The sequence below is a fragment of the Gouania willdenowi genome, chromosome 22 (genome assembly GCF_900634775.1).
Source record: "Gouania willdenowi chromosome 22, fGouWil2.1, whole genome shotgun sequence".
Taxonomy (NCBI): domain Eukaryota; kingdom Metazoa; phylum Chordata; class Actinopteri; order Blenniiformes; family Gobiesocidae; genus Gouania; species Gouania willdenowi.
The window spans coordinates 12842403-12856170 of record NC_041065.1 but is presented as its reverse complement, the minus strand read 5'-3'; the positions used below and the strand labels follow the sequence as shown (position 1 = coordinate 12856170).

Here is a 13768-nt window from a genome sequence, read left to right as displayed (position 1 = left end):
ACAACAATGGGGCTGAGCTGCCATATAAGACGCTAGTCGACCACTGGGAGCAACTTAGGGTTCAGTGTCTTGCCCAAGGACACTTCGACACATAGACAGCTATAGTGGTGCAACGGATCAAAAAACTCACAGTTTGGATCGTATCACGGTTTTGAGTCACGGATCGGATCATTTTTCGGATCAGCAGAAAACAAAGAAAAAGACAAGACGAATAACTTTGTAGAACACTTAATGCAACATTTTTCTGCTCATTAAATACAAACAACATTTAATTGAGGTGTCAATCCAATACTTAAATACAATTTGTAATGATATAAAAGCAAAGTAAAGCACAATATAAGGCATGACACCTTCATTCTACAAACAGGTAAGTGTATGGAAAAACAAATTGAGGCATGACACCTTTTTTTAAACATGGAGAGTGAATTAAAAACTAGCCTATGCCCACATCATCAAAAAATAATGAAAGAAGGAAAAGAAAGCAGGTCTGAGTTTATAATTACAATAGTCAAGGATGGCCATCCGGATGAGAGACGGTATTTATTTAATAAGAGATTTAAAAGACATGGATGGACGAAGGCATTCACATGGACTTATTACGCACGCATGCGCGCGCAGAGCTGTTCTTTCCTTTCTCTCTCTCTCTCTCCCCCCGTGTGTGTGTGTGTGTGTGTGTGTGTCACACACAGATACACGACCAGGAGTGCGAACCACACATGCGCGGTTACGCTCGCTCTCAGTCACACGCATACAAACAAGTAGTTATACACACACACAGACATCGCAAATGGAACAGGCTTCATCGAGGCATTACTAATGATGTGCAGATCATTATAAAAAAGTTTTCTTTTTTTTTGTCAACCAATCCACGGACCACGTGCGTGCCGAACCGTGGATAGAGTTCCGTGTGGATCACGGATCGATGATGATCCATTGCACCGCTAGACAGGTATAGACTTGGATGGAACCCTCAACCTCTTTTTTGAAGACGACCCCACAGTATCGGGATATATTATATCGTGACATGTAAATTGAGTATCGTATCTTTAGATTCATGGCATTGCACACCCTTTTCTCAATATAATGTCTAAGTACACAAAGACATAAACATAGACTTGCACGTCCTTGAAACACACATTACTGAAAGCACAGTAGTCCTATAAAACGGACACGGGAGAGATTTTTTATCTGTGCATGTTTAAGTGTTTTCCAGTTCCAGACTGGGATCGAGGTGCTTACCATCTGTTTTCAGCAAGTGAGAGTATTAGTTTGTGACAGTTATCCTCCGACTTAGGTATTTACACTGACAGGATACTCAGTGTAGCAATCGGGTCATTGAGCTTTTCATCACACCAGCTTGCACATTCACTCAGTGAGATTTACCGCGCGCGCACAATCACAAATACACACACAACACAAAGCCACCGCTCGTGTACGTCAGGAGGAAAAACCTCAAAGACCGTAATGGCTGTCTCTCATTTCATTTAATCTGCCTTGAGGAAGGCCGGGAGGCAGCCCAGCAGCCTTGATTAATAATAGGCTTTGGAAATGTAGGCGCTCGCTGCTGTACTCTTGGGTGTCGACACTCCATAACACCTCTACCTGCCCCCAGCCTCCCACCACCACTGCTCCTTAACTAAACCACCATCTGCAATGAAAACCCCACCATTAGGAATGTTTTACAAATTGTACGATATACTGAAAACGAGCACTTCAGTTGGTGTTTTAGAAACCCTGGATTCACTGTACATGTGGAAGTGTTTTCAAAGCTCTCTCTTCCCCGTTTCCTTTTTCCAATGGTGTGCCGGAATGATTGAATATGACTCATTCAAATGGCTTCAGAGAGACAGATGGAGGATTTACATACGTGTTCCATGACAAGTTTTATCCTCAAATCAACAAACCTCGCTCACAGCAAATGTCCCCAGTCTCAGTCCCAATCTCTCTGTGTGTGTGTGTGTGTGTGTGTTTTACAGGTGGTACTGGAGTGTGTTCTTCAGAGAAACCTAGTGTACAACAAGGTCAATCCCATCTTTCACCACTGGAGGATCAATGACAAGAAGTTTGGACTGACCTTCCAGAGTCCTGCTGACGCCCGCGCCTTTGACCGAGGAATACGCCGCGCCATTGAGGACATCAACCAAGGTGGGGAAGGAAATAATTTGTGTTAATGTTGTCTGTGTTGTAAAAAAAAAAAAAGTTGATCGATCCAATAGAACAATACACTCCCATTTAGTAAGCTTTGTATCAGGGTTTTCAGTTACAATTATGTTTTCAATTATCTATGTTTAATTACAATTACAGTGACCGGCATTTTTTACAATTAAATTACAATTACTTTTTTATCCTCAGAAAGTCAGTTACAATTATGTTCTCAATTACTAAAGTTTAATTACAATTAATCACAATTTCTGAGCCTGAAATAAATAAGCACACAAAAGTTAACCTTCCTCTTGTGTTAGCTTTCTGTTAGCATCTCTAATGATAACGGGTCAGTTGGACCCATGTCTTAAATCAGCTGTAAAGTACACTAAAAAATATTATCTATCATCTAATTTGTTTCTCATCTCTTGTTTGGCTTCCATATAAATGATACTATGGTATTTATATATTCGGTGTGGTCGTCTGAGACTTTTTTCTGTAAATATACCCATAGATTAAAATTAGTTTTAAATGTAGGAAAGCTTGATATGAATCATGTTTTAATCAGTGTTAACTACATATGTGTGTAGAACTGTACATAGAACTGTTACATGGTTCCCCAGTTTTGCGTTAAATTATAATTGATATTATATTATATATATTATATTAACATGGGTAAGGAAGCCGAACAAGGTAAACAACGTGGATGATATATAACGTTGTTTTTCAGTGTATTTTACAGCTGACAAAACTGACCCGTTATCATAAGACATGCTAACAGAAAGCTAACACAAGAAGAAGGTTATGTTTTATGAGGTTATTTAATACAGGCTCAGTAATTGTGATTAAATGAATTTGAACTTTGGTAATTGACTTTCAGGGGGAAAATAATAGTTGTAATTTCAATTGTGATCGGAAAAAATTATGGCCACCTTAATCATAATTGAGTTGTAATTGAACATGGATGATTGAAGACGTAATTTTAATTGAAAAATGTAATTGACCTTTCGCAAAACCCCGCCCACAAACAGCCATTGTCCAATCATACGTCCGAGCAACCGTTACTATGTAAACGGGGTCCGACATGCTCAGAGCAGGCACAATGGTGAAGCGGTGTTCTCATGGCTTGTGCAGGTCGGATACCAGGTACCCCAAGAGTTTTGGTGGGGGAGTCGTGTTCTTTCCGTTCCCAAAGCCGAAATGCAACTGGAACGATGTCTACATTGGACTATAAAACTATAAAAACGTCTCAGAGTTGTGTCTGTCAGTATGCGTGTTTGTGTGGTATGGGAGATGTGTATGTTTTTAACGTTATCTCATCTTGTCTGCACTAATGTGTATGTTCAGCAAAATGACAATAAAGTTTGATTTGATTTGGTTTTGATTTAATAAGGTGACATATAGTGCTGTGAGCTCTCCCGGAAGTCCTTCTTATGCCGGGTTAGCGCCGCTAGCTCGTCCATCCTATTGGAGATAGATCTAACATTTCCCATGATGACTGATGGGAGGACAGGCTCATATCTTCTCCTCCTTGCTCGACCATTTACCCCCGCGCGACATCCCCGTTGTTTTCTCCTCAGTTCACGGGGGATGACGCGTCTCGCTGCATATGCTGGCATAGCATTAGCATGGAGTGCAGAAAAAATTGTGTAGTTTGGGCGTCCATGTTTGAAAGAAATAAAGGAGCACACTAAGAATGAAAAATATAGGTAAACAAGGTAAAAAAGAAGGGAAAAAGGTCAGTTGTGAGCTGGAGCTGCAGCCATTCGATAGTTGTAATGTCCCCTTCATTATTTGTTTTAATATGTTTAATATAGCCCTCCACAGCATAATGTAATCCATTTTGCCTGGATCTGGAGGATATCATGCAGGTATTGCTCCAAATAGTGTCACTAACGCGCACCGGCAGACCATTCCAGAAGAGAGCAATTCAGGAAAATGTTGGACATCCCAAAAGTAAACAAGGGGGGGCAAGGATTTTGCAAAAGGTAAATTGACCCCAACCCTGGTGTGCTATTATGTTATTATTTAATACATTGTGGTTTGCAGTTTTTGCTCACACAATGTAATTCTGATTCCTACGCACTTCTACCTGCATCCTCGCCTTAGCGTGACCATCTTATCAGCTTCCGCGGCCTAGATAAGCTCGCCACTTCCTGCTCTATCTAGCAGTGTGATGCTATGGCTGGAAAACTGGTGACACAGGACCTGTTTGAGAACTGTTGGTACTTGTAGGCTTTGGACTGGCTCTAGATTGTATCTTTAGACTCTTGTTTTCTACCACGGAGCTGCTGTATTCTATTACGCTTATGCTGGGTTCGGGCTTTTAGTCGGTCTTGCAGCTTTGGTTCCCAATACGCATTATTTTCCCTTACAGTGCCAGAGGTTGCAAAGTCATCTAATTAGTAGAATTGCCAACTCAGCAATTTGCCACCCAGCCACATGTTACACAAGAGGCTAGTTGGCTCGCTGGGCGGCTGGGGAACTATAACATCCTCCTCACTCTAGACCTGGGATCCCAGGGGAGCATTGAGGAGGCGCAGCACTACATATTGTAAAGGCTTATCACTGCTGGGCATCAGTTGCTTCCTGCCCACAAGTGTTTATCTGAGTTTGTGAACTTCCTGGGAACACGTTCACACAGTGTCAGGGTAAAAGGTAACTATGAGGTGAAGGAGAAGTCTGCACTTTGCAAATTGTGTTTTTATTTATTTATTTATTTCATAACTTTAGCATCGGGTAGTAAAACTGAACTAAAAGTGTGTTTTAGAAGATGTAATTTTGTTGTTGTTGATTAAATTGAATATTTTAGAGTTGTTCATTTGTTTCAGAACTGTTGTGCGCAAAGTAACACAAACATGCAAAATACACAGCTGTAAAAATTTTCCAAAGATTTTTTTACACTGATTACATTAGAAACTTTCAGCAGTTGATATACGTATTTAATCCATGTTATATATTATGTAGATGCAAAGTTGCTAATGCTTGATTTTTTTCTTTTTTTCTTTGAAGAGGGTCTGCACTGTGCACACACACTAGGGCTGAACGATTAATTGCATTTGCGATATTATTGTGATATTATAAAACGCGATTTTCTAATCGCAAATGCTGCAATTTATTTTCCTGTCTTGTCCTGTTAAGTTCAGAGTGTTTAAGAAGTGCAGTCCACACGTTTACATGTTTCATGAAACGTGAAGTTAGTTAGATATGTTGAAGAGTTAAAGCCACAGATTTGTTTGCTTTATTGTTGTAATGAATAATAAATAAAATGGATATTTTATATTTATTTAAAGTTTAAATGAATCTGAAACTGTTAAATATGAAACAGATTGATTTATTGCTTGTGTTCATTGAAAGAGGATGAACTCACTTACACTTAGGCCACATGTCACATATTATGAATATATGTATGCATGATGCCATGGTTGGAGTCAATTATAATTATAATCACGTAATTGATAATTAAATACAATTATGGTGTAATTATAATTGTAATTTTTTTTAAATCTGTTGCTGTCGTGATCGGAATAAAATTGTAGTTGAGTTCAGATAATTGACTTTGTAATTGTAATTGCTGTGAAAATTCTATAAAAATGTGTTATTTATAATTTAATGCAAAACTGGGCAATTATGTTACAGTTTTATGTACAGTTCTGTCCATATGTAGTTAACAAATGATTTACCACTTTAAAAAAAATAATAATACTAATTGAGGACTATGCTGACACAAAAAAGGCTCAGATACCCACACCAAAAATATTAAAACCTACATTTTCATTTATTAGGAAGCCCCTAACAAGGTAACCAATGACAAGAAAAGCTAATTAGATGATAGATATTTGTTTTTAGTGTATTTTACAGCTGATTTAGCACCCGTTATTGAAAGAGATGCTAACAGAAAGCTAATACAAGACGAAGATTAACTTTCATTAGGTTATTTATTTCATGCTCAGTAATTGTGATGAACTTTCAGCATGAATCACACATACTTTTATTATTTATTTTGTAGTGTGGAATGTTAGAAAAGGCTTGATTATTAAAGAAACAGACCCATTTGTTATAAACCAATGGATTATGTATAATTAACCTTTTTGAATAAGAATATTCTATGATTGAGTAATAGAAATAAAAGAATAAAATAGGAGATAGTGGAAAAAAATATATCCAAAAAAGTAAAAACCGAGAATTTAGATGCAATTCGATATTTGTTTTCTGGCTGATATTGGACCGATATCCGATATCAATATCGGATTGACACATCTCTAATTGTAATTGACTTACTGAGGATAAAAGTGATTGTAATTGTAAAAAATGCTGGGCACTGTACACGTAATTTATTTGTAATTGTACACGGATTATTAAAAACGTAATTGGAACTAAAAAATGTAATTGACCCCAACCCCTGCATGTTGCACATAGTTTTGTTTCCACTCTTTCCTATGAATGTCAGCTTCAGCCGCTAATGGAGGGTTTGGAGACCCTGATGCAGGCCCCTCCCTTTGTCCTTGTTTCCCCCCCTGCTGTCCTCGTCTCCCTCTGTTGTCCTTTCTTTCCATCCGTCTCTCTCTCCCTCAGCATCTTCTGTATTCTGCCAGTGTTGTGTAATGCCTCTCCTCAGCTCTTTCTGTATTCCTGTTGCATCGCTCTGCTGCTGCTGGACTGCTGCGCGTGTGCGTGCGTGCGTGTGTGTGCGTGCGTGTGTGTGCGTGCGTGTGCGTGCGTGTGTGTGTGTAGGGAGAGAGGAGGCAGAGAGCGACTATGTTTGACTGTGCGTGCGAATGCATGTACACGTGGATGTATCAGTCTTGCAGTCCTCTGTTGCCATGGCAATGCTGGTTACATGGCTCAGACGGCTTCGCAGCCCAGTACTGCCAGAGTCGTGCTGCAGGAGGCCCAGTTTTTCTCACTAGTTGAGACGCAGGCGGGCAGGCACACCTCAACGTGATTCAGATACAGACAAACAGACTGATGGACACACTTTGTCCTCTAGATTCTCACTGAATTATCTTTTCCTCTTCATGGCTGGGGCCTTGTGGGATGTTTGTCCACATGAAGGCATCCACATTGAATCAGTGCCTTTAATGAGGCCTTGGCAATTCCAACTAGGGCTGGGCGATATGGACTAAAACTCATATCTCAATATTTTTTCTCAAAATAGCGATATACGATTATAAATCTCGATTATTGTATTTCAAATTAAGTCTGACCAGAAAGACAATTCTGGGTTAAATTTGATGATGCAAAATGCCACACAGGCACATTTACTAACAAAGAGCTACACAATATGTGCCACTCTTTTTCTCCTTTAAGGGACAGCACGTGTGAGTGAGTTCTGTAGTGTGGCTTGTTTAGGGGAAGGTCTGGGTTAAGACGTACTCAGCAATCCATCAAACAGTGCTTTTCATGCTGTTCTGAGAAGTAGTAAAAGCAGCAACTCCTAAAACAAGCATTTTAAAACAAAATATGATAGATAGATAGATAGATAGATAGATAGATAGATAGATAGATAGAAGCTTTTATTGTCATTGTAAAACGTATAGAATGAAATGAAGGTGCTCTCCAAGAATGAGAAATGAGGAATGACATATGACACACAGACAATATTAGAAAATAAATATATAATAAATAAATATATAATATCATACCACTACTCAGCGCCATATGAATAAGCTATATATATATATATATATATATATATATCTCAATACAGGCATTATAGTAATTTTTTATATCCCCAAAATATAAATTCTGTTTTTCTATCACAATCATATTTTTACCGTACACATATATCTTCATTACTTTTTAAAATATTATATAGTTATTGTAAGTATACTTTTATTTGTTTTGTTTTGTTCTTTGTTTCAAATTATTATTTTTTTAGGGCATCCAGTCGTGGACAGCAAATTAAGAATTTCATTGTACAGTGAAACATGTTTCCTTATGGTGCACATAAACACTTTGAATCTTGAATATTTTGATATTTTTTGCATGTTAACCAATACAATATTATAATGTTATTTGTAAGATGAATTCAGTAAGCTGAACATTTTGGTTTAAAGAAAAAAAAAAGAGCCTTTTTTTTTTTTTTTTTGGCATTTTTCTTGAGGTCCAAGTTACATTATGCTAGACATGCATATCAAGTTGACTATTGTAACACATGTAACACTAACACAGCTTTCATTTCCTAATCGGGTGACAGAGGAAAGCAGAAGTGTGAATACCAAATGTGCTTTAAGGGGGATTTCATCAATGAATGGTTGACACAAAAGAAGGGAATTCTAGCTACAATTTAAAATGAGGAATTAGATTTGGTACCAGATAAAATAAATACAATAATGAATATTTGCCACAACTAGGCTTTACACGATCAGGATTTTTGGGCCGATCACCGATCAATGAGTTTAAAAAAAAAAAGATCACCGATTCGATCATACTAATTCAGGTTGTTTTTTAGGTACCGACCAATATTCCTTCAGTACTACCTGATACAGATTCACGAAAAATCAAACGGTTCAATGTTTCGGGACCTAAACGAAGTCTTGTGACTGTGAGGGAGTGGAAGAGTTGAAGAATTTCCTAAGCAGGATACCTTTTGGGGGCCCCCCACACTGCCAATATTCTATTATAAACCAAATTAACTATGATAAACATGATTTACTAACTGCTCCTGAGTGTCAAACATTTTAAATGACATCAACTCTGATGAACCACTTCAACCTTGAGGGTAAACTAAGATGTAAATACAACCAAATGTTAAAGCCTGATTTTAAATGTATTCAAAAATGATCATTTTCAATAAGCCAATAATAATAATAATGTATTTGCATAAGGGATTCCTTCAAATACACGTCCAACTCTGAACTCTTCTACTTAGCAGAAACACATTGAACAAGGTAATAACTGCAAAAAGACATTTTTAATGATACTGTTTTGAACAGTTTGAGTCTTTCAGAGCCTAAGGTGTGTGTACATAGATATAATACATAAAATAATGTGTTTGACTTACATTTTCACAGAATGGATGTGATATAGCAGGATAATAATAATAAATAAATAAAAGTATATTTGATAATCTTCTCACATCAGATACTCATGTTCAAAAGAAGAAGTGTAAAACCTTTCTAGTCTTACCCACTTGTATTTTTTTTATTTAAAAGTGGAGTGAAAGTAAAACGTGTCCCCCAAATGTAATTCTCAAGTAAAGTACAGCTACTACAAAATATTATTTAAGACTCAGTATTCACATGTGCACAGCGGAGGTGGGGAGCACACACACACACTAACAGCAGACGCCCCCGCTTTCAGAGCTGAGAGACATTTTGGCCGTTCACTCATAGGTTTTCACCTTTGTGCACAAATGTGAGTGAAATAAAGCCGTGTCACGTAAAGCAAACAACTCTTTGGGTGTAAATGAGACAATAAAACAATGCAATGGGCGCATTTACAGAAAGTTTCATCAGGACAATGACGTTATTGATTGGATCAGCGATGTAAGACATTACAGCCGATCACATTAATTGCATAAAATGCAAAATATCGATATAGCCGATCAGATTGGTGTAAAGCCTAATTTCAACCTTCTCCGGTGAAATGATTGAGTCATTTAAATGTGTTTACTTTTCTTTTCAGGTGATCGACCATTTGGAGAAGGGGATGCTACTGATGACGGGCTACAGGTGAGTGAAATTAAAGATGAACACGACCGTGCTTGTAATGCAGGATGTTTTTCTTTGCTTACTTTGAGCTTGGACATTTTTTCTTTTCACTGGTCCTGTGAGAAAGACTGAAGTTATGACAAAAGGGCTGTGTCTCATGCTTTATGCTGATGCTTCACAGCCAGGTGTTGACAACTGCTATGTTTTTTTTTGAGAAGTTGCTGGAGTAGATTTACAGGTGTTAAACCAGTGCCAGCCAGAGCCTGAGGTGAAGCTGGGTGTTGGCCAGCAAATGCGATAGAGCAAGCAAAGCTTTCTCTGTCATTCTGAATTGTTAGCTCTCAGTCTTATTAGGATTGATGGTGATTTAATATAACCTCAGGAGCTGCTGGTTGTGAATATATCCTTCTGTGGCTTTAATAACTGTGCTGTCTAAAAGCCTTTAATTGTGCTCCCATTATCTCGAGCACACTTTCATGTATTCACAGTGGCTAGCTTGTAATTTTTCCCAGTTATTTGAGAGAAGGTGCCACCGTTCTTCCATGGACACACCTTTGATGTCCATTCATCTATCCATCTTTGACATCTGCCCAGGCTTTGACCTGTTGAGAGGAATAGTTGTAATGAAACGTGTGCCTGGTCTGGCGATTCAACTCATTGTGTACTTTGGATTATGTGGCTTTGTTCCTTAGCTGGATGAAGTCTTAGCTTTTCTGTGTTTAATCACTCTGGATGTTATGGTTAGAAATGGTTTTGATCAATAACGGCTTCATGTCCTTAAAGAGACTCCATTCTTTTTTACCCGACTTCATGGTGTTACAGCTTGTCTGTGAATGTCTCACCTGACTTGTTTCATTGGTTTTGAGTCTGTCACAAACACAGGGAAACACAAGCTAGATGACACTCGTGTCTAGCCTGTCTTTCAGGAACTAAGAAAATTTGGGTTGTCATGCTTAGCTGTTACGCCACAGTATCACTACTAAACCTTTTAGTGGTCATAAAGGCATTAATAGTATATTCATTATATCTAAGTTGTCACATCCTGATCCTAACCAATATTTGTTAAGTATTATATTTAGTCATTTAGATATTAGTGATGTGAATCTTGATTCAAAAATTGATATAGTGCATAGTGTGTTAAGGCAAATTATGACATCAAAACATTACAGTTTGTATAAGATAATTTTAAATAAACTGATTCCAATGATGTAATCACACAAAGGCAAACTTAAGAGACAAGGTAACATTTATTCATGCTAAACAAATAAAAACTTAACTTTGCCCAATGTATTTCGTTATTAATATAAATGTAAATATATATATATATATTTTTTTTTTTTTTAAATCAATTTTTGAAGTTTATGAAACGATTCAGAATTGTGGATGATTAGAATCGCGATTCTTATGTAAATCAATTTTTTTTCCCCCATCTCTAGTAGATATCGTCAAGTTGGTCATTTTACTTTGACTGGAACATTGATATCAATAGTGATTAGGGGTGTAACGAAATAGCGCACCCATAATACAATATAGGACACACAATGCTCAGAAATACTCAGAATATGATTTAAATAAATGAAAATTTACCAATCTAGCTAGTTTTTTTTTTCTTCTTTTTTTAAATGATTTTTTAAGCGTAAAAGTTTTGAAAAGTTTTGTTTATACTTTTGGCTCAAAATGCACAAACCAAAACCAAATCTCTTGTAATACATAACTTATATATCAAATCTTGCTTATGACAATTTTAACAAGTAGATCACTACCTTGCTAAGGCTGAAACTTTGGCAAAAATCAATTGCGAAGGTCTCATATCACAGGCTATAAAAAGGCCTATACCTTGCGTTCTCTCTTTTGCTTGCCAATTTGAAGCTAGAAGCGGTACAGTGAGTGACTTCTGGAGAGTTAATTGTTTGGGCTTTTGGTAACAGTTTTTTAGGCGGTGGAGGTAACGTTAGCTTGTCTTTGTGATAGCGTTGTAAATAGTAGGCCATGCTGGTGCTGCTTGCCGTGGCGTAAGCCATGTTGTACCAACATTTTGCAGAGCGTCTTAGTTCGGTCCACAATCCTACTGCTGTTTTCCTGCTTCATTGTTGTATAGCCAAACTGACTCCATACAATCGATTTATGAGTCTACCAACACTACCATTATCTCCATGTCGTCCTCCGTCTTGTAAACACTGCAGCAAGCAAGAGGGCCAAATCTCATTGTGCCTAGGGTTGCGCATCGTTAGCAGTTTTGTTTGGGAACCGATTTTTTGTCAAATGATTCTTTGGAATCGCTATCAAAAACCCTTTACGATTCTGCTATCGATTCTTACCGGGCTGCGCCACCAAACGGACCCCACTCGCAATGACGTCACACACTCAAGCTGCTGCAGAGCAGAGGTGAGCTTTTGGCTGCATTTCACAAAGTAGGACTGCTTCTCAGTGATCGTCACCTGTAATTCCTGCTAGAGGGATCTGTAACACAACCAATATGTCCAAACATTTAGCCACACAACACGGCATTATACTCAAGCAATTCCATGTCTTTGACACACTTAGCAGCACCACTGCTAGCACTAGCACTAGCGCAGCAGGTAAAATTAAACAACTCTCTGCCGCTGGCCCTACGCTGCACTAACTCCATTGACTCCTTTAAAACGCAGCTAAAGACACTTTTATACAGACAAGCTTTTAATTAACGCCTTTTAATAACTTGGTGTTAACATTGTATTTTCGTTTTCCCTATTTTGAAGTATTGTCTTCTATCTTTGTAAATCACTCTTTAATCTGTCTTTTTACAGTAAAGCACTTTGTGATTTCTATTTATGAAAGGTTCTATATGAATAGAATTTACTTACTTACTAACGTTGTGTGATAATGATAAAAATGAGGTTAATTTATTATCCTAAAACAATAGACACTTGACTCATTTTACTCATTTGAGTATTGTTTATTTTCAGCGGTGAATAATTAATATTTATATTAATAAACCTGATATTTATTTTAATAAACCAGGTTGTATTCTTTTCTGTACTCATGCACTACTTGTTTTTCAGCCTATTTGGGAATTGATAAAAAAAGGATCGATAAGCAGGAATTGATAAAGCATCAGAATTGCTAAATCCTTATCAATATACATCCCTAATTGTGCCTCTTTGCATTCTTTAAACCTTTTTTACTTGATTTTATTATATAAATCTCATGCCATGAAATTTCGTCACACCCCATGTAGTGATTAAACCAAGCGTTTATATGTTGGAGCAAAGATAATAATCAGTAGCCCAGTGACGCCGCACGTCATTGCTTATCCATGACCAAAGCCAAATGTAGCATGGCTGTATATATGCCTGAAACACCTTTACAACCTATTGGTCAGCTGCGATAATGAGTGATTAATGTCATTACAATAATATTTATTACCATACAGCCCCTGCACAGTACAACCCTAACTGTGCTCAACAGCTTTCATGTGATGTGTATTTAAGAATGTGGTGTTCAGCACTGAAAGGCAGCTGGTGTATAGTGTAAACCAACAATCTATGTTCATTTATTGTAGCAATAAGGAATAAGGACAGGCGGTCACATCTGGGTCCCCTGGCTGCAAAGTAGGTGAAAAAACATGATCGCGTAAGGAAGTGTAAATCATGTAGTGGTAGCCCTGACTTTAGCTCACTTTTTAACGCTCAGACTCTAGAGTTTTCTTGACTAAATGAGCCACAGTGGAATTAAATCAAGAGTTCCCGTTCTTGTGGCAAAGATCCATTTTAAAGAATCGGTTTGAATGTTCAGGAAAACCAATGGCACTCCTGTTGCTAGGCAGCAGTGAAGAGGGGGTGCAACAAACGAGGGGTAGAAGGGGGTGTTCTCAAGGTTCAGTGAGCCACCAAGGGTGTCACCATGGTGATCTGATGTTGCGTTAGGATACCTGGACTACAGAGAAAGAAACGTGATCCCAAGGCCAATACTGCCAAATGCCAATACACTAT

At 37.8% G+C, this 13768-nt stretch overlaps 1 protein-coding gene across 1 annotated transcript in view; it reads left to right on the top strand.

Moving 5' to 3' along the window:
* spred1 (sprouty related EVH1 domain containing 1) overlaps positions 1 to 13768 on the top strand; it is a 47606-nt gene that overhangs the window by 24711 nt on the left and 9127 nt on the right. Inside the window, exons 3-4 of the mRNA XM_028438728.1 lie at positions 1977 to 2145; positions 9772 to 9818. Of these exons, the coding sequence (XP_028294529.1) occupies positions 1977 to 2145; positions 9772 to 9818 (216 nt within the window). The remainder of the gene's footprint in view (positions 1 to 1976; positions 2146 to 9771; positions 9819 to 13768) is intronic.